This window comes from Dendrobates tinctorius, unplaced genomic scaffold (assembly GCF_039654945.1).
Source record: "Dendrobates tinctorius isolate UK_male_01 unplaced genomic scaffold, ASM3965494v1 ptg000107l, whole genome shotgun sequence".
Lineage (NCBI taxonomy): Eukaryota > Metazoa > Chordata > Amphibia > Anura > Dendrobatidae > Dendrobates > Dendrobates tinctorius.
In genome coordinates this window covers 8,436,429-8,458,357 of record NW_027361775.1, presented here as the reverse complement: position 1 = coordinate 8,458,357, position 21,929 = coordinate 8,436,429, and the positions used below count along the sequence as shown (strand labels likewise).

Genomic DNA, 21,929 nt, shown 5'->3' with positions numbered 1-21,929 from the left:
CACCCCTGCTCTAGAGCAATTATAGCAAAAATTGTAAGGGAAATAAAAGAAACATTAGAATTCATATATGCAATATAGTAATCTGTAAAAAAACAACCCAAAAGAGGTCTACCAGCTTACATATAAAAGATAATTAAAAATGCACAAATGTTATCCATAAACATATTTAATATACAGTGGGGAGTATAAGTATTTGATACACTGAAGAATTTTGAAAGTTTTCCCACCTACAAAGAATGGAGAGGTCTATAATTTTGATTGTAGGTACACTCAACTGTGAGAGACAGAAACTAAAAATAAAAACCAGAAAATCACATAGTATGATTTTTACATAATTAATTTGCATTTTATTTCAGGAAATAAGCATTTGATACAACAGAAAAATAGAAACTTAATATTTGGTACCGAAACCTTTGTTTGTAAATACAGAGGTCAGACTTTTCCTGTAGTTCTTGACCCTGTTTGCACACAATGCAGCAGGGATTTTGGCCAACACCACCATACAATCTTCTCCAAATCATTCAGGTTTCGAGGCTGTTGCGGGGAAACATTCAATTTCAGCTCTCTCCAAAGATTTTCTATTGGGTTCAGGTCTGGAGACTGGCTAGGCCACTTCAGGACCCTGAAATGCTTCTCATGGAGCCACTCCTTAGTTGCCCTGGTTGTGTGTTTTGGATCACTGACATGCTGGAAGACTTAGCGATGATCCATCTTCAATGCTCTCCATTCTTTGTAGGTGGGAAAACTTACAAAATCGGTGGTGTATCAAATACTTATTTTCCTGTGGCTCTACTCCACTATCCTGTTAGAAATTCCTCTGAATGTATCTTCTCAGACACTGAAGAATTACATGAGAACCTTCTTTTAATTAAATATGTTATTATATGGCAATTAACCCCTTAATGACAGTCAATACGTCTTTTAACTGTCCTGAGATATAAGAGAATAGCCTCTCCATACGGGTAACATTCCAGCAACTGTTTGCTGTACACTATAGCTGACAACTTGCTGCATCAGCCACGATCAGTGTTGTCACCGTCCATATCTGTTTAACCCCTTAGATGCTGCCTTCAATAATGACTAGATCATATAAATGTTTAAGAGAGTGTGGCTTCTCCCTCTTTATCCCCATCGGCACTCTGAGATCATGAATGTGTTTCATGGTTAGGACATGGTTAATGTCCTGCTCTCTCAGGGTTAACTTTTGCTGGCCTCCCTTTGGATCTGGGAGGGGTATTTATACTCTCTGTAGACTAGGTTTCCCTGTCAGCTATACTGTTGTTCTGACTGACCCCCTGGTATGCGTGTATACTGCATTGCTTGATTGCCTCCCGTGTATAACCTGGTCTGTCCGCTCACTCTGTTCTCTGTCTCACGTTTTAGTACTATTGTCTTCATCGGTTCTGACCTCCTGGCTTGGCTATTGTTACTCCGTTACAGTTTGTCCCTATTGTACGGCACTGCTCGTTCTGGCTTTTTGACCTCTGGCTTTCCTTCTGACAATCCCCTGTCTCACCCCATTGGTACCTCGTGATCTCCTGGTTCTGATCTTAGTTTGATTAATCTCCTGTGTTTATCGTCTCCTCTGCACCACGGTGTCTGGCTCCGCCCTGACCACCTCCTACTCTGTCCCTCATTTACCGCCTTAGTGTGCTCCCCCTCTCTTTAGTTTTTGCAGTTGTACTCTGTCACATGGTTCAGGTCCTGTTTGTTACCTGGTTAGTTACCCGGCTTTGCTCAGCTCCCTTGCTGCTGTGTGCAGCTTTCCCCGCAGCAGTAATACCAGGGAGTCGTGACATTATAGCTGACCGTACAGTCTTTCCCTGGTGGTGGGGTGTTATTATACTGTGGATCTGGTACAGGCTCTCACAATGCAGGTTAATGACTTCTCCCAGCTTATGCAGAAGCTGTCCCTGGAGCAGCAAGCCCTGGTACACTCGCACCAACAAGTGCAGAGATGGGGCAGGGGCTTTACAGGGGTCTGCTCCGTTGGGGTTCCAGGAGGGGACCCCACTGATGTATCCCTAACAGACCCCGAGCCGCCGGTAAAGTTACCCGACAATTTTTCCGGAGATAAAAAATTGTTTAGGGTCTTCAAGGAGGGATGCAAGTGGTTTTTCAAACTGCGTCCCTGGGCCTCTGGAACTGAAAGGCAGAGGGTGGGGATCGTAATGTCCTTCTAAGGGGGGCCCCACAGGCATGGGCTTTCTCTCTCTCTTCCTCTGCTTCTGAACATATGTCTGTGAACCTGTTCTTTGAGGCCCTGGGGCACATTTATAACGAGCCTGATAGAGTGCGTCTGGCAGAGGATATGGCGATGAGTGTGACACAGGGGAGGCACTCCGCTGAATGGTTCTGCTCAGAATTTAGACGTTGGGCAGCTGAAGTATCGTGGAACGCCGCCGCCCTGAGGGGGTTGTTCGGCATGGGCCTGTATGACCATCTAAAGGACGCTCTGGCACTTCATCTTCCTCTTGATACCCTGGAGGACGCCATGACGCAGGCGGTCCGGATGGACCGGAGACTCTGCACTAGAGGAGTTACGCAACAAGAGTCTCCCTTGTACTCCAAATTGTGTGACACTGCACCTGTATCTGAGCACATGGAGATTGGGTCAGTCTCAGCTAGGGTGGGTTCACATTGCGTTAGTGCCCTGCGTTGAACGCATCTGTTACACAGCGGCACTAACGCTATGTAATGGATGCATTAATGCACCCATTAGCCGCAATGTTAGTAACGCATCCTACGGCATGCCTAATTCGGCATGCGTTAGCGATGATGCGTTTTCGGGTGCGTCGGGTCTAAGGCACAGCGAACGGACGCATTCGCTGTGCATAGACCAGTATGACATACGTTAGCGCTAGGTGCACAAAAGATGTCAAAACTGACATCTGCGTTCGCGCATCCGTTTAACGGATCCATTAAACGGATGCCCCCAACGCAATGTGAACCTAGCCTTAAGGAGAAAGAGAGAAGGTACCGTAGAGACAACCTACTATGCTTTTACTGTGGAGCCACTGGACATTGGAAAAGGAACTGCCCCTCCTGCCCTTCTTCACTGAAACAGTCAGAGAAACGACTGTCTGGGCAACAATCGAAGAGGTTGTCCAGACTCCCAGGAACATTTTTTCTCGCTTGCAATAATTGTGTTCCAGGTGGAACTGTAACTTGCTGGCGGTCCTGTGGTGACCACATGCTTTGTTGACTGCGGTTCTTCCATTAATTTGATGGATCCCCAGATAGGCTTGGTGGGCACTTTTTTTTTCTTCTCGGTTTCATATTACCATTATGTTCCGACCAGGGTCTAAAAATGTAAAGGCGGATGCCTTATCCCGAAGTTTTGATTCTGTGTCCCTTCCAGAACCTCCTTCCTCCATTCTTCAACTGGGAGTGGATGTGGCAGAAATCTCATCTGAGTTACAGAGAGAGATTCTGGAAGCACAAGACCCCAGGAATAAACCCCCAGGTAAATTGTTTGTACCAGAACATTTCCTTCTCAACGACAAGTGTATGAAGATGACAGTCCATTCAGGTACAAGGCCAGTTGACCGGAGGGTTACAACTTGGCTTCATCTTCCAGGGTCGACTACCCCACCTGTGGTATGCACAGAGAGGAGTAACGACAAGCGTATGAAGATGACAGTCCATTCAGGTACAAGGCCAGTTGACCGGAGGGTTACAACTTGGCTTCATCTTCCAAAGTCGACTACCCCACCTGTGGTATGCACAGAGAGGAGTAACGACAAGCGTATGAAGATGACAGTCCATTCAGGTACAAGGCCAGTTGACCGGAGGGTTACAACTTGGCTTCATCTTCCAAAGTCGACTACCCCACCTGTGGTATGCACAGAGAGGAGTAACGACAAGCGTATGAAGATGACAGTCCATTCAGGTACAAGGCTATTTGTCAAAAATGAGAAAGAAAAAGCCAGCTCACCGATGCTTCAAGGCACACAGAACTCCATCATGATGAGACGTATACACATATAGGAAAAAATTCGAGGTTTTTTTTTCCTTTTCCACAAGGCTAGTTGACCTAAGGGTCACAACCTGGTTTCGCGGAACATATCCATGGTGCCAGGTAACAGGATGGTCCCAGCCTGGTTTCTCCAAACATATCCATAGGTGCCAGGTGACTGGATGGTCCAACCTGATTTCTCCAATCTATTTATAGGTGCCAGGTGAGCAGATGGTCCCAACCTGGGTTTAACAAACGTATCCATAGGTTTAGGGTCAATGGAGCAGATGTGTATTCTTCCAGCCGGGGCCAAAATCCCCTAAGCTGGCATCCTGTAGAATAATAAATCTGTGTCCCTTGTGATGGAGCCATGATGTTTTGGCTTCCAACACCAACAACATAAGCTGTTTAGCTCAGTGATTGGCTGCAGCATTAATATGTGCTGCAGCTGTGACATCACTGTTGTAGCGAAAACAAAGCGGCCAGAGAAGTGGTGGTGAAGGTGAGTACTGTGCTTTTTTAAACTAAGTATCCAATCGTTGGGGAATTACTTTTATGAAAGCAGGAAACCTCTAAAGAAGCTGTGTGGAACTATAATATTCATGGCCTATCCTTCGCAAAAGGTCATTAATATAAGATTTTGGGGAGGCCATCACCCACATCCAGCTCCTGCAGGTCTCAAAAAAGCTGGATATGCATGGTGTACAAAATCAGAAGACCACAGATCTGTAAACTGTTGTGGCCACTCTTGGGTACTACTGTATGCAACTCCCAAATGAAGTCAGTGGGAGTGGAGCTAAAGTATCTGATAACAGCCACTACAAACTGTACAGAGCTGTTCTGTTCTGACTCGAGCCATGTCCAAACCTGCTAATTGCTGATTGTTGGGGGTGACAAATGGCCACTGATCTGATATTAATTATACAAACGATAAGTAATCAACATCACAGTCCAGGGAAACTCACTTAAAATACAGTCAGGCAGAAGAGGATACTCACAAGAGGAGCAGCCCTTCGGCTGAGTTCAGGCAGACGTGAGTAGCTTATGGAGTCTTCATTGGAGTCATCCACAGAATCCCCTGTAGATGCGCTAAGTTTGAAAGGTTGCCCATTTGCCTGGCTTTGCTGGAGGGTTCGTGATGAAAGTCGGGATTGATATTTGGGTGGCGGTTCAGGAGGAGGAACAGGTTTGATATGTAACGGAATCGGCTTTTCTTGAAAATCTTTCATTGGCTTTGTTAACTCTTGAATTCTTTGAGGTGTACCAAGCGCTTGACCGACAAGAAAGTAAGGGTGCCTTAAAGCCTGAAACAAAGATTGTGGAATTTATATAAAACCAGCAGAGCCAATCTTGTTTCACACCATACCGATTTTTACACTGACACTCTAAGCTATTGTATACATTCTCATGTAGTCTACTTTGGCAAGGCTTCTGAGCCCAGTGATTGGCTGCGGCAGTCACATGCTGTAGAAATAAAATCACCTGTGCATTAAAGTCAACAAAACAGGGGTGGTGAGGAGCAGAGAGGCAGCATTAGAGTGGTGGAGGTCAGCAAGGCAGATTTTGTTACTTTCTTTCACGCCATTCAAGTCTCTGGGCCATTGAAATGTAAAAAAATCCCATGAAATGGGACCCATCACCTCCAAAAACATTATTTATCTACATATATAGTGACAAACTGCATTTAAACACTTTCTGGTAGTCTTACTGGAGTAGCGGCTACATGGGAGAAAATTAAAGGGACTGTCAGCACATAATGACTGTCTTAACACAGTACAGGCGATTGATGCTTCATGGTGGGGACAATCATTTATATGTACCTCCCCACCTGCTTAGTGTCCCTCAATCTCCAGCCCCCTTCTTAGATTGACAGCTCTGGCTTCATAAAGATAAAACGGGTGGAGATAGATGGAAACCAAGCAGGTTGGAAGCGGTATATAAAAGATTGTTCCTGCCATGAAGCACCGAGAGCCTGTAGAGTGTTTAGACAGTCCTTCTGTGCTGACAGTCTTTGTAAGTTATATTATCCTTGCATCCAGTCATCGGGGCGGTGTAGGGGCTGTTACAGTCACCGCTCACTATACAGAGTATGTGCTGTAATCACTCCACACAATGATTGATAGCCTGGTATGTAGGGCAGACTGTCTAACATTGAATAACATGTGTCTGACCACTGAAATTATTAGAACCTTATAAAGCTACCTTATAACAGATAGCACAATTATGCATCTTACAGGGCAATCTCAGAATAAAAAAAAAAGTGACCAATTGAATAGTTAATGCCTTTTAACCATAAATGGCACTACAGCATCCAGGAATCTGGGATCAGTTTGGTCAAAATGAAGCAAATGATTTGCAGATTGTAGTAACATGGCATTACTAAATGCTGAATAAAATAAAATGTTGGGGTGCAGCTACATTATCAAAATCTTTGAAAAAAAGAGTGTCCATGAAAGTGAAACACACTTTTTTTTTTTTTTTTTTTCAAAGGCAAGGATGGTTTTAAAATAAATGATAGCATACTCACCTTCCATTGCCCACACACATTCAGCGGAGGCTTCTCCGGAGGTCCGCGCTGGCTCTCGATGCAGTGTCTGCTTTGTTCAGAAGTTGCTGCAGCAGTCAGGTTATTAGAAGAGCAGATCAGAGGAGGTCTCTCCTGCGACGCACCCATCTGATTAGTTGACTGCTGCAGCCCGCAACTTCTAAGCAGTCAGGTTATTAGAAGATCAGATCAGAGGATGTCTCTCCCGTGACGCACCCATCTGATCAGTTGACTGCTGCAGCCCGCAACTTCTAAGCAGTCAGGTTATTAGAAGAGCAGATAAGAGGAGGTCTCTCCCGTGACGCACCCATCTGATCAGATGACTGCTGCAGCCCGCAAATTCTAAGCAGTCAGGTTATTAGAAGAGCAGATCAGAGGATGTCTCTCCAGTGACACATCCATCTGATCAGTTGACTGCTGCAGCCCGCAACTTCTAAGCAGTCAACACACGCGCGTGAGAGTGAGCGAGAACCTGAAAGAAGAAAATGCTGCCTGAAAATAAATACTTCACTATCGGACACCCCTTGAATGAGTCTAAGAATATGAAATAATATTTAAAATAAATTACAAATTAAATAACCAACACACGAAATGTTGCTCTATCTAGCTCAGAATACAAAAACAAACTTCTTCTAAAAACTGCTATGAATTTCATAAATCAAATGACAGTTAAACATTTAGGGCTATTAATGCAAATAAGTGATTAGTTGTGGGAGCAATATTTTCACCAAAGTAGTCACCCCACTAATCAGGTTATCCCAGTACTGTGGGTGTGAATAACATGATTTGCAACAGTGATGTCAGCAATGACTCTAGCAAATCTCCGCCTCCCTGACCATGTACAGTACACACCCCGCCTTCACGGTGCAGAGAGCATGCCCAGGGAGGAAGTAGTGACGCATTAGCCATTACCATCAACTCTTGCGGCTGGTTGTGTCGTAGTTCACTGCTGCCTCCCTGGACATGTGCACTGCACCCGAAGCCTGTCTGTGTACACATGGCTCACTACGCGTAGTTACGGAGAGAGAGATCTGCAGAGGGCCAGCAGTGACGCCACTCTTGCAAATCATGTCGTTCACGGCTTTGGGCGTGGTAACATTATTAATTTCACTAATAATATGTGGGGAAAAAACCACACACAAAAAAAAACAAAAAAACATCCCCACGACTAGTCAACCACTAGCTAGCATAAAACCACCACAGTTATAAAATAGTTTCTCGGTATATGCCGTAATCAAAAAGACTATAAAAAGTGTTAGAAAGTGTAGAAAGATGGCAGTACATACTTGGCGGCGATTTGGGGGAACTGTCTGGTTCCCTTTAAACTATTACGAGAAGTTAAATCAATTAGTAGCAAATACTCAATAATTATCATTTTTCAAAAACTTTTTCACAGCTTGTACCTTGCTTGCCGTTGGTCTTTTTTTAGGATCCCACTGTAACATATCTCGCATGATCTGAATCCCATCACTACTTGCATTGGGGATTAACGTTTTTAGATTATTTGGTACACAATATGGCCAGCGAAAATTCATCGCACTTGCAAGCTGATAGCCTTCAGGCCAGTCATTCTGGAGAAAAAGAAAAAAAAAAAAATGCATAAAAAAGGAATTATTAAAAACACAAGGTGAGTGCAAAGAAAAAGGGAGTCGTTGCACATAGCAACCACATCACATAAGAAGCACTATTGCTTTAGAACTAATCTTGAAACATTTCCTACACTCCCAAACTTCAGACCACAAAGTAAAATTTCTGTTCATTAAAAAGGCGCCTGTCCCGTTACACTTGCAGTGTGATCTCGGCTTTGATGGAAAAGATCAAAATACCGTAACTTCTATTTCCTTCATTGAAATCCCCCTGGTGTCTGCCTGCATATAGTAACATAGTTATTAAGGTTGAAGACTAAGTCCATCTAGCTCAACCCATATCCTATCCTAACCTGCCGATCCAGAGGAAGGCTAAAAAACCCCATGTGGCAAACAGTAAGCTTCACATTGGGGAAAAAAATTCCTTCCCGACTCCACATACGGCAATCAGACTAGTTCCCTGGATCAACGCAATATTAAGGAAACTAGTGTATATAACCTGTAATATTATACTTTTCAAGAAAGGCATCCAGGTCCTTCTTAAATTTTAGTAGGGAATCATTGACAGCTATCATGTGCACAGTCATACAAGGAAGACTCAAATGTTATTTTTTCATTTGCATCTTAAATGTCACAATTGGCAACGTTCTAAATAATCTTGATTAAAAAAGGAGATTTGTGTGTACTCACTGTAAAATATCCCTCTCTTAGCCTCTAATTGGGGGACACAGAACCATGGGTGTTATGCTGCTGTCCACTAGGAGGCGACACTATGCATAATCTGAAAAAGATTAACTATGGCTCCTCCTCTGCAGTATACACCCCTGGACGGCGTCAGCCTTCTCCAGTTTTGTGCAAAAGCATTAGGAGCAACATAACAGAAATAACATAACCATGCCTGTAAGAAGGCCACTATGTACGAGCTCAAAGAACAATATGAGAACTCAACCGTAACAACGGCCCGTAAGGGCAACAGGATGGAAGCGGTGTCCCCCAATTAGAGGCTAAGAGAAAGAGATTTTACGGTGAGTACACAAAAATCTCCTTTACTCTGTCGCCTCATTAGGAGACACAGAACCATGGGACGTCCCAAAGCAGTCCCTGGGTGGGAAGCAATGGACGAATATTGTGCCGACAGGTCCCTAAACTTGGGGCACTGGCGCCTGCAGAACCTGTCTACCCAGGCTCACGTCCGCTGAGGACTGGGTATGAACTTTGTAGTGTTTTGTTAACGTGTGTAGGCTGGTCCAGGTGGCCGACTTACACACTTGTTGTGCCGAAGCCTGGTGCTGAATGGCCCAGGAGGCCCCTACCGGCCGCGTAGAATGTGCCGTGATACCGGCCGGAAGAGGAGAGTTGTTAAGGCGGTAAGCCTCTTGTATGGTGGACCTGATCCACTTGGCAAGGGTAGCTTTGGAAGCCGGCAGACCCTTGCGAACGCCTTCCGGAAGAAGGAAAAGGGAATCAGACTTCCGGAAGTGTGCAGTCCTAGACACGTATATACACAATGCCCTGACGAGGTCAAGCGTATGCATAGCCTTCTCCACTCTTTATGAACCGGAACCGGGCAAAGGGATGGCAGTGAAATGTCCTCATTGAGGTGGAAGTAGGACACAACCTTCGGAAGGAAGGATGGAACCGTACGGAGAACCACCTTGTTCTGGTGAAAGGCCAGGAGGGGCCGTCTGCAGGAGAGTGCCGACAGTTCAGACACCCTGCGTAGCGAGGTGATTGCCACCAGAAAGACCACTTTCTGTGATAGGTGGAGTGGGACTTCTTTAAGGGGTTCGAAAGGTGGTACCTGCAATGCTATCAGGACTAGGTTGAGGTCCCACGTCTCCAGTGGATGTCTGTAGGGGGGAACCAATCGGGAAACCCCCCTGGAGAAAAGTCCTCACTTGCGGCTTGTTAGCAATGCGTCTCTGGAAAAGCACTGAGAGCGCTGACACCTGGCTCTTAAGCGAGCCCAGGGATAGCATGGCGTCCAGGCCCAATTGAAGAAAACCAAGAACTTTGGGAAGGAATAAGGGAGTGGAATCTGGCCGTGGGATTCGCACCAGGTAAAGAAAGCTCTCCAGGTACAGTAATGGATCTTGGCGGAGGCTGGCTTCCATGCCCTGATCATGGCATCCGGTGAGAGCCCTGCCTGGGTTAGAACCCAGGTCTCAGGGGCCACGCCGTCAAATTGAGGGCCCCTTAGTTCTGGTGGAAGAACGTGACAGAAGATCGGGATGGTCGGGGAGACGCCAGGGGGCGTCTGCCGTAAATTGTACGACGTTAGCGTACCATGTACGTCTGGGCCAGTCTGGCGCGATCAGGATGGTTGGAACTCCCTCTTGTTTGATCTGCCTCACGACTCTGGATATCAGGGGGAAGAGGTGGAAAAATGTACAGAAGCTGGAACTGGGTCCAATCCTGAACCAGGGCATCCTGGCCATGAAATTGAGGACCTTTGCATTGAGATGGGATGCCATTAGGTCCATGTCCGGGGTCCCCCAGCGATGGCAGATCTGGCGAAAAATTTTGGGATGGAGAGTCCACTCCCCCCGCGTCCATTCCTCGTCTGCTGAGGAAGTCGGCTTCCCAGTTGTCCACACCCGGGATGTGGACCGCAAAGAGTACCGACCTCGTGTCTTCGGCCCAGTGGAGGATATGTTCCACTTCTCTCATCGCCTGGGTACTGCGGGTCCCGCCTTGGTGATTCACATATGCCACCGCCGTGGCATTGTCCGACTGTACTCTGATATGAGAGGCTGCCAATAATTGACGAAAAGCTCTCAATGCCAGGAAGATGGCCCGAATTTCCAAGATGTTGATGGGCATGTTCGCTTCCACTGGTGACCACTTGCCCTGTGCTTTGTGATCTAGGTGCACCGCACCCCAACCTGTCAGGCTCGCGTCGGTGGTCAGGACCTTCCACTGACCTGAGAGAAAGGATTTTCCCGTTGCAAGTGAGGATGGCTTGAGCCACCAGTGTAGGGACCTCCTGGTTGTCGATGTTAGCCGGAACTCCATGTCGAGGGAGAAAGGATTCCTGTCCCATGACTTGAGGATGGCTAGTTGAAGAGGCCTGAGGTGAAACTGGGCAAATGGTACCCCCTCCATTGCTGCTGCCATCCTGCCGAGTACTCTCATTGCAAACCGGAGAGATTGGGGGGAATTGCGGAGGAGTATGCAGACTCCTAGACGGAGAGCCAGTGCCTTGTCCCTGGGAACGAGCACCAGACCTCTGGAGGTGTCGAATAACATCCCCAGGAAGGTCAGAGACTGACTCGGGGTAGTTGATGACTTTTGTAAGTTGACTAACCAGCCCAGGCGACTCAGAGTGTCGATGTGATCGAGACGCTGACCTCGCAAATCCTTGAAGGTGGAAGCCTTGATGAGAAGGTCATCCAGGTATGGAACAACTACTATGCCTCTGGAGTGTAGAACGTCCATGGTGGCTGCCATGATCTTGGCAAACTTTCTGGGAGCCATGGCGAGTCCGAACGGTAGAGCCACGAACTGGTAGTGGTCCTGGTTGATTGCGAATCTGAGAAATCTCTGATGGACAGGAGCAATCAGTATATGTAGGTATGCGTCTTGTATGTCTATGGAGGCGAGATATTCTCCCTTCTCCATGGACGCAATGATTGACCGAAGGGACTCCATGCGAAAATGACGAACCCGAACATACTTGTTGAGTTGTTTTAGGTCTAGTATGGGCCGAACGCTGCCTCCCTTCTTGGGGACTACAAACAGATTGGAGTAGAACCCTCGGAAGCGCTCTTCTGCAGGAACCGGTACTATGACTCCTGCCTGAAGGAGGGAGGAAATGGCTTGATGGAAGGCACGAGCTTTGTCTGGCGGTTTTGGGGGAACAGAGAGGAAGAACCGGTTTGGTGGGCTGGAAGTGAACTCGATCTTGTATCCGGAAGACACTATTTCCTTGACCCACCTTTCTTCTGTAATAGGCAGCCAGACCTGCTGAAACAGTAGCAGTCGTCCGCCTACGGGTGGGGTGTCTTCCGGAATTCGTGAGTCATGAAGGAGAAAGTCTGAGGTTTCCCTCCTTTGGGCTTTGCCTGGCCTGCTTTCGACTGCCAGGTCCTGTCCGGCCTCTGCGCGGAGAGCGGTTACGATTTTGTGCTGGGCACAAGACGGACCAGCCTGAAGAATTCCAAAAGGATCAGAATAGAGTTTGGTTACGCCTTTTGAACGTGCGTTTAGGTTTTAGTTGAGGGAGAGAGGTACTCTTACCCCCCGGTGGCATTGGATATCATTGTGTCCAACTTTTCACCGAAAAGCTGCCCACTGAGGTACGGGAGATGAATGAGGGACTTCTTTGAGGCCGCGTCCGCTTTCCATTCCCGCAGTGTAGGAAAGCGAAATAATACTTAAGCCCCCGTCTCACATAGCGAGATCGCTAGCGAGATCGCTGCTGCATCACCGATTTTGTGATGCAACAACGATCTCGCCTGCGATCTTGTTACGTGTGACACATAGCGGCGATTGGGCCCCTGCTGCGATGTCGCTGATCGTGCTCAAATGTCTTGGGTCATTTTTTGATCGCTGGTGTCCTGCTGGCGAGCATGCATCGCTGTGTTTGACAGGGACAACGACAAACGACCACAATACTACAGGTCTGAGAGACAGGGTCCCAACGACTGTCGTATTGTTCTGGATCGCTCCTGCGTCGCCGTTGAGATCTGTCTGACATCTCACCAGCGACCTCATAGCGACGCACCAGCGATCCCTACAGGTTGCATCGTTGTTGGGATCGCTGGTGCGTCGCCAAGCGTGACGGTACCCTTACAGTCTCAGGAAGGGCAAAGAAACCAGGGACTAGGAAAGGAGGAGTGAAAGTGAATGAAAAGGAAAAAGAGCACAGAATAACAACTGTGCAGATATGAGCTAATGACAGCTGGACCCGGGGACACAAACCTAACATCCAGCCTATATCACTAGAAGACAATATCACAAGAACAATCCTGAAACTTGGATTGGGCTGCAAACTGTATTAGGGGTCTCTGAAAATGAATGAAGAAATGAAGGTTGCAAACTAATGCTTTCCGATTACCTTTAGTTAATAAAAGTGCTCTCAGTGAGAGAAACAAAATAGGAATCTTGTGGGTATGATACCTTTTAATGGCTAACAAATAATAGTGAATGTTGTTACAAAGCAAGCAGTCCCGAATATATTTTTTTCTACTGGCTAACACGGTACCAAACCACTTTTTTCGTTTTACTAAAATTGCACTAACATGTAAAAATCTTTATTCCCATGTCAGTCGTTTATATTGAATTCTTCTGTCCTTTTCTTGATTGCTCTGTTCAGTGTGTTCTCTGGGCCGCAGTGAATGAGCTTTTTTTTTTTTTTTTTGGGGGGGGGGGGGGGTTAGATCGTTTGCAATGGATTACTGATACAGCCAGAACATAATCTTTACTAACTGGTAACTTTAAATAGGACTATGGCAAGCGATGCATCTACAATTGCATTGTAACCAAGACAATCCATTGTCAAATTAAGAATATAAGGTGCAAAAGTACAAAGGATTATGATCATCTGATAATGTATCCATCTTACCTTCTTTGGTGTCCCTAGAACTTGGCAAATCCTGAATATTGTGTCTATTTCACTGGAACCTGGAAAAAGAGGCCTTAGAGTATAAATTTCAGCCATAATGCAGCCAACAGCCCAAATATCAATAGGGGAGCTATAGCTTGTCGATCTAAGAAGAACCTCTGGTGCTCTATACCTGTGGATGAAAAAAAGTTGTACTAATCTATGTGTAGGAAGATGGGGCATAGAAATTATATTTTGCAAACTATATAGTCTCTAAAATTTCAGACAACTGGATTATATTTAATAATGAGCTAAACAAGCAATCAGCAAATTACTTTATAAAAACATTCTGCCACCGCCTGTAATCTATCTTTGGTAGAAGAGATGCCATGATGTGGTGGATGGGTCTTTACTAGTGAGGAGCGAACGTGCTTGAATAAGGTGTTGTCCAGCATGCTTGGGTGCGAACAGAATGTCTTCGACGTGCTCGAAAAATATGCTCGAGTCCCCGCGGCTGCATGTCTCACCGCTGTTCAACAGCTGCAACACATGCAGGAATTGTGTGTTTGTTAGGCAATCCCTGTATGTGTGGTGACTGTTGAACAGTGGCAAGACATACAGCCACGGGGCCTCAAGCATATTATTTGAGCATGCCAAAGACACTCGGTTAGCACCCGAGTGTGCTGGAGAACACGTTATCTAAACACGTTCGCTTATCACAAGTCTTTACCCCTCTGCTCCTGTTCTCGTTTGTTAAACTGCATCAGGCATAACAGAGGCAAGCCATCAGTGTAGGGAACACTGTGTACGGGATCTCTCCTAGGAAGGAAATTACTTTTCATTCCTGACATTTTAATAAATATTATATCGCAAAACTATAATGACTGCTGTGAACATTGTAGCACAGTTGCTGAATAATGTGTCCTTACCATCGAGTTGAAACATAATCTGTGTAAGGTGGTCGGGATCTTGTTTCTCTAGCTAGTCCAAAGTCAGCTATTTTCACAAGCTCTGGTCCCATGCAAAGGAGGTTTTCTGGTTTTAAGTCTCTGTGAAAAAACCCTAAAAATTGAAAAGGAGTACAGAAGAGTTAAAAATAAATAATATCATTATATGTAATAAAGCAGTTTATTTCATGGAAATGTGCGATTAACTTTTACCACTGGTTGACTAGGTTAAGAAAGTGCCTCCTTTATATTATTAGAAAAAAAACTAAAAATTATATTCTCAAATCTGATAATATTGATATGGTTCCTCAGTGTTCATGAGATAGCAGAGAGCACCAACACTATACAGAAAAAGGATTACTCATTAACCATCTCTCGTTCTCCTCATGCATAAAGGGGCATTTACACTGAAGGATTATCATGCATAAGGGCCCCGTCACACATAGCGATCTCGCTAGCGAGATCGCTGCTGAGTCACAAGTTTTGTGACACAACAGCGATCTCACCAGCGAGATCGCTGTGTGTGACAGCGATCAGCGACCGCCCCCCCGCCGGTATCGCTGATCGCTGCAAGAAATCTCTGGACATTTTTTTCGTTGCTTATCTCCCGCTGGCCAGCACGCATCGCTGCGTGTGACAGGCGGGAGACCAGCGATCAGCTGGTAACTAACGTACACATCGGGTATCCAAGGGACGCGCGTCCCTTGGATACCTGATGTGTACGTTAGTTACCAGCGAGTTACAGGTGCCACCGCCGCCTCACGCTGAGGACCAGGAGCCCGCGGAGTGTGTAAAGTTTGCTGCCGCCGCACGCTGGGGACCAGGAGGCAGCAGGACGCCGCCAGGAGAGGCCGGGGATGCAGGCGCGCCCTCTGCTGGTGGAGGACTGAAACAGCAGGCACACTTGTCCGCTGCTCCCGGGCTCGCTCCTCACGTCGGCGTGCTGATCGCTGATGAAGCTGTCTGTTTGACAGCTCACCAGCGATCACATAGCGACTTACCTGCGATCCTGACACGTTGATATCGTTGTCGGGATCGCTGGTAAGTCGCTATCTGTGACTCCAGCTTAAGGGTTCTTGAGCGCTCATTCATGATAATCTTTCAGTGTAAACAGGCTGCCGATCACCATGTATGCAATCAACATGCTTATTCATTGTTTGAGGTGATCTTTTGCGCTGTGCCAAAGATCGTCGTAACTGGTGTTCCATAAACCTGTGCAAACAGGACTTGCACAGCCAATAACCATGGCAGGCTATGCGCACCGAATGATCCATTAAAGAAAGTTGCACATCGTTTACTGTGATCTGCTTGTGTGCTATTAAACGTAATGGTTTACAGACTGGCGGAGGTTTAGTGCCGCAGGTCAGTCCATGTAAAGGGACCATGACTTAAACTTCCCTTTGTTTGGACCCCAAACAAGATGATGTAATTTGTGAAAAAACCTTTGAAGAAAGAGAAATGATTTTTAACATTTCTAAAGCGCCATTTTAGGGAAAAAGAAACAAAGTCCATTGATTTGAATGGGCCTTGTGTTGTCAGTGAAACAGAGGTCATGAGAGATCATGCGGAGCAAGAAAAGCTCTTTGTAACTGCTCTCCACTCTGGCCAAAAGAGGATGACCCTGAAAGGAAAATATCCGCTATTAACTCAGAAATCCATATGTGAACATGAGTTGGCGTGTAATTCAGATTACTCAGTGATGCCATTCTGTGTAACCCCAAACTTGCTGGTTCATGACATGCCAGTCTGTGCATTCCATGCCAGAGAGGAGTGGGAAAAATTACAGTGAAGTAATGGTACACTCTACAGCCATCTATGAGATTCCCATATGTCAGCAGGATGGGGGTCTGCAGACCCTGGTGTGGCAATCCAGTAAGAAGCAGTTGGACTTTATTTGTGCCACCAACTTCATTGTACTTTATGAAAGTAATTAAAGACTTAGCTTTTTCAACATCTCATATAATGGATTTTAATATATGGAAAGAATGCCTTAGATCAGGGGTGGGCAATTAATTTTCTCGAGGGGCCACATGAAAGACCATGACTGTTATGGAGGGCCGAACCAATATGCCATGATTAATTCTGCTCAATATTAATATTGATATATTATAATAATTATATTATTGATAATTTTATTAATATTAATTGTATCACTTAATATTGAGCAGAATTAAGTATGCCGACATCCCCCTATATATCGTTTGAACCCAAGCACAGCCTGTATATGAGACCCCCAACAGCCCCTTATATGTGGCATGAGCCCCACACAGCCTCCCTATATACTGCATGAGCCCCCACAGCCTCCCCCATATGCAGCATGAACCCCACACAGCCTCCCCTATATACACTGCATGAGTCCCACACAACCTCCAACATATACACTGCGTGAGCCCACATAGCGTACCCATATACTGCATGAGCCCCACACAGCCTCCCTACATACACTGAATGAGCCCCACACAGCCTCCCTATATACACACTGCATGTCACCCCCATAGCCTCCCAATGTGCAGCATGTCCCCCCATAGCCTCACCATGTGCAGCATGTCTCCCTCATATGCAGCATGCCACTCCCCTTATGTGCAGCACCATGTCCCCCCGTGCAGCATCATGTCACTTCCTCTGTGTGCAGCACCATGTCACCCCCTGTGTGCAGCACCATGTCACCCCCTCCCCCCCTGTGCAGCACCATGTAACCCAAACAGCCCATAAACAAGAAGAAAAAAACAAACAAAAAACACCACATACTTAAGCCCCCGTCACACATATCGATATCACTAGCAATATCGCTGTAACATCACCGATTTTGTGACGTAGCAGCGATATTGCTAGCGATATCGCTATGTGTGATACTTACCTCCGACCGGCTCCCCCCCGCTGATCATCGCTGGTTGCGCGAGACGGTCCTGGATCATTTCTTGTCAAGCGCTTCCTGCTGGGCTTCCTGTGGCGTCGACGAGCGACGTGTGGACACGGGCGGGAGGACGTCAGGATCGCCGCGTCTGACAGGTAAGTAACGACCCCCGACCCCTGCTATGTCGCTGGTGAGATCTGCCTGTGTGGCAGCTCACTAGCGACCACTTAGCGATGCACCAGCGATCCATATCGTTGTCGGGATCGCTGGTGCATCGCTAAGTGTAATTGTGATATGACTTCATCGCGTCAGCTGTTTCACACGCTGATTGGTGGAGGATGTGGCCGGAGGCCCCACCTCCACCAAAGGAGTCAGCTGTGCAGCACAGAGCCGCGGCACACATGAATACAGCAAGCGGGCACGGTGCAGCCCGCGGACCTCTGATTTCCAGCCCCACGGCTGTCTGCCGGCCGGACTGAGACAGCCAGAGGGCCGGATGTGGTCCGTGGGCCGCACTTTGCTCAGATTTGCCTTAGATGGTAATGGGCGGATTCACACGTGGCATATATGGTTGCTGAAAATCAATTCCATCCGTCTCAATGAGGTTGTTTTTGTTGTAGGTTGTAGTTGGTCTTGTAAATTTTAATAAATATATATATATATATATATATATATATATATACACACACACACATACATACATACATACATATACATACACATATACATACAGATGAAAAATTATCCTCGTAATTTTGGATGAAAATCGGATAACTTTTTTTGGACTTAAACCCAATATAAGATGCATCAAAAAAATTGCTAGAGAAAACAATGCTATAGAAAAATGTATATGCATTAGTAATTTTATCACAATTAATTTTAAACAAACAAAAATGTTTGAGGAAAATGCAAGATGGATGCAAACATTGCCCCAGTGCCCTCTGACAAAACTAATACAAGAAACATGCTTCAGGATTCTGGGCAGTGTGGTCATACATATTGCACTTTAATGATAGCAAGTGTTGGTGTGTAATGGTGGTAATACACATTGTACTTTATTTTGAAACTCTGGTAGGGTTTCTCCTTGTATATTAAGTGTCTTACATCGTATTGTCCTGCCTGGTCAGAGGGTTCATTGAAGGGCCTTTATATGAATTTATTTTTTTTATATTAACTATAAATTATAAGCAGGTTTATGGCCCTGTGATAATTTTTGTGTGTCTGATTGATTTTGTGCAAGCACTTTAAACTAGTTTTTTTACATTATTTATTTAACTTTTTATTGTCTCTTGCCATATCATATATGGTACTATTGACCACACAGTTTTTTCTATAGCATTATTTTCTCAGGTAATTTTTTTGAGGAATCCGTTATTGGTTTATATTGCTTTTTGGGTGACTGATAAACTAATAATTTCTTAGTTATTTTAGCATGGGTCTTTGGATCCAGCATTGGTCATTAATCATGTGAATTTCGCCTGATAAGAAGCAGGTTGTCTAGCACTTCAGCAGGTCAATGCTGCTTTATAGTGTCCTTTATGCTGCGCTTCTCCTGAATGTGAGCTATATAGACATAGGAGAGTAAGAATCCCTCATTTATCTGTGTGCTATGTATAAGAGACATGATATCAGCTAATGTTTACCCAATAGGTCAGTGATAACTGAAAATTAGAGGCAGAGTCTGAAGGGCGGAAAAATTCAGGATACAAGTAATTTAATGGCCAGAAATAATGGTAACCCTCATCTACACACAACAGCCTATTCTGAAAAGTTAACGGAAATTGAAAGTACCCTATACAGAGGACCTTTCAAATTTTTCATGTTGAACTGGACACACAATGCAATAGTAACAGCAGAGAGAAAAACTTTTTTTTTATTTCACCTGTTTTCCAGAGATATTAGCAATCAAGATATTTGGCACCCAATGAGTTAATTTTTGTTAAGTCCAAATGGGTGGTTTCAGAATTTTTATTGGGGGGTGTATACTACTTCTTCCTGTGTGAGTTGCCCAATCATAAGCAGGCAGCAACACAGCAGAAAAAGAACGCCCCTCACAATAGGTTAATCAGTATATTAGATGTAAGGAGGATACAGCTCCGTACTCCTGGTCTAACCTACTGCATTATTAGAATATGATGGTAGATTAGAGCACAGATGACTAGCACCTTTCAGAAAAGGTCTCCTGTGGGAGATGGGGCAGAACAGCTGAGTTTAACTGTGTCACACTACAAATCTATCAGCTCTCCTCTCATAGCACTGTCAGTTTTACTGTACTGTCCCTTCCCCAAAAAATGCTTGTTTGGAGTTGTCTCAGTAATCCCACCAATGACTGATGTGCTTAAAAGTTCATTTGAGCACAACAGACAAAAGTGTGATTCATCTCAAAACAGACAGTCTGAGGAAAAGGGGCAGTACAGCAGAGTGGACAGTGCTACGAGAGGTGAAAATTCAGACAGTGGAAGGTCCTTTGAACAGTGATCAATACAATTGTTTCCCCTCTACATTTGGTTAAAAGTAAAAAAAAAAAAAATAAAATAAAAAATCATTATTAATGCAACCACGTGAAGTTTCCACAAGAGTTTTCATGGTCATCATGAAAATCGTGAGATATGAAATATTTGCATTACATAATTTTCCCCACCTCACACCAAGGGAGATGAAAGCAAATATAACAGGTAAATGAGCAGCTATCTATGAACTGGGAAAAGTGTGTTGTTCTTACAAGTAGTTGCACTTGCAGCCATGATACTTTACATGTTTTTTTATGCTTAGGAATATAACAACAATCCTATTAATGAGCAACAAAAAAAACCTGCTGTGATATGAAAAAAATTATTTAAGAGTATGTGCACATGATCAGGAATTGACAGCACTTTGGATGCAGCAGGTGTCCGATGCGTTCAAAGCGCTATTGTGATTCTGCATGTGTTCACTGAACCGTGCGGATTCACCGCATCCAATACAATGTAAGGGTGAAATTTATCTTGCTGAGACTCACGTCTCCGCAAAATAAATAGACATGCTGCAGTCTGAAAGACGCGCCACATGTCTGTCTCTGCGGGTGAGCCGTAGGTGTCCCTGCACGCATAGTGGGCATGGGATTTCTTGAAATTCCATCCACTATGCTGTAACATCTGGACGCTGCGCAAGTATGCAGCATCTAACCTGCAGTGTTCACTGATCATGTCCGCATACCGTTAAGTAGTCTGAATTTGTGAATACATATATACTTTTTACATGTGTTCTACTTACCATATTTGTGTATGAAAGAGAGCCCTTGTAGTATCTGGTACATAATGTTTCTTATTGTGGACTCCGGAAATAATTTATTCCTGTTGAGAATAAAGACACAAATTGCACATCTGAGCGAAAGAAATATTGAAATGATTACAAGGAATAGTGCCTTGTGGCCCAGACTCATCAATGCTTTTATGCCAAAAAACTCTGGAGACCTTTGGAGTTGTCACAACAGTTTCTCCAAGCTCTGCCAAAATGTGCAGAGCTGGGGTGGGCCGGAGGCACAGGAGAGGCATGACACAACAGCTCCTCTAATTCATAACCTCTGACTCCAGGGCACCCACTAATAAAGACTGGACAGAAAAAAAAAAAAATCAGTTCATGAATCGGGGCCTTAGTACTTTCCAATTAAGCACATTCCAGCACTTGAAATAAAATCCATATATTTAATTATTAAATAATTAAAATCTGGCACAAAAAAAAACAAAACAAAAAAACCCACACAAAACAAGTGAGAGAGTGTGGTACCAGCCGACGCAAGTGAAACTTAATAAATAAGTTGTCTGTTAGCGCAGAGTATGGATTTTGGGACTAAAGATCTGGATGTGCTTTCTTTAAAATATTAATTTTGCTTTACAGATGACCTTTAAAGGGAACCTGTCAGCTGCCTTAACCCCCAAACCCCCCAGATTACCAACATGTCTCTACTCCATGCTATTTATGCATTCTAACAACCAACTTCTTATGGCTTTGAGACGTCTACATCCTTTTAAAATTAAGTTTTATTCTGCACTTGCCTTATGCAAAGGTCTCAGATCTTGTTCAATGAGGCGTGTATTCACCAGGAATAGTTCTGCATTGCATCTTGAAAGTGCCCTGCTTTGTGCAACTGAGATGAGTTGCGAAAGCCACATGCACATGGTATTCCTCCCCTTGTAATGCGCAATAAAGCAGGGTCTACCGGCCTGTTCTTCTTTGGCACACTGAACGTCCAAGAAGACAGTAGGTCATGTGCGTTTGAGAGATTTGCAAGGAACCAACGGTAAAGTCACACTTGCAAATCATGTGAATTGTGCACATAGGGAAATCAACACCCTGCTGGACTTCACCTCAGATATTTGCAACGCGAATGAGGAATACTAGATTTCCAAAGTACATAGAGATCACAAAGCCATAAGAAAAGGTTTGCTAGATTGTGGAAATAACGTGGAGTGGAGCCACAGTGGTGATTTAGGGCAGCTAGCAGGTTAAATTTAA

General features: G+C 45.0%; 1 protein-coding gene across 7 annotated transcripts in view; it reads right to left on the bottom strand.

Moving 5' to 3' along the window:
• CILK1 (ciliogenesis associated kinase 1) overlaps positions 1-21,929 on the bottom strand; it is a 75,159-nt gene that overhangs the window by 19,222 nt on the left and 34,008 nt on the right. For all 7 annotated transcript variants that reach the window (XR_012234722.1, XM_073589157.1, XM_073589156.1 and 4 more), the window contains exons 5-9: positions 20,688-20,767; positions 14,564-14,696; positions 13,656-13,827; positions 7,907-8,074; positions 4,957-5,262 (exon numbers count right to left, since the gene is read on the bottom strand). Coding sequence is in view for 6 of the 7 variants with exons in the window: in XM_073589157.1 (XP_073445258.1) it covers positions 4,957-5,262; positions 7,907-8,074; positions 13,656-13,827; positions 14,564-14,696; positions 20,688-20,767 (859 nt within the window). In the remaining variant the exon portion in view is untranslated. The remainder of the gene's footprint in view (positions 1-4,956; positions 5,263-7,906; positions 8,075-13,655; positions 13,828-14,563; positions 14,697-20,687; positions 20,768-21,929) is intronic.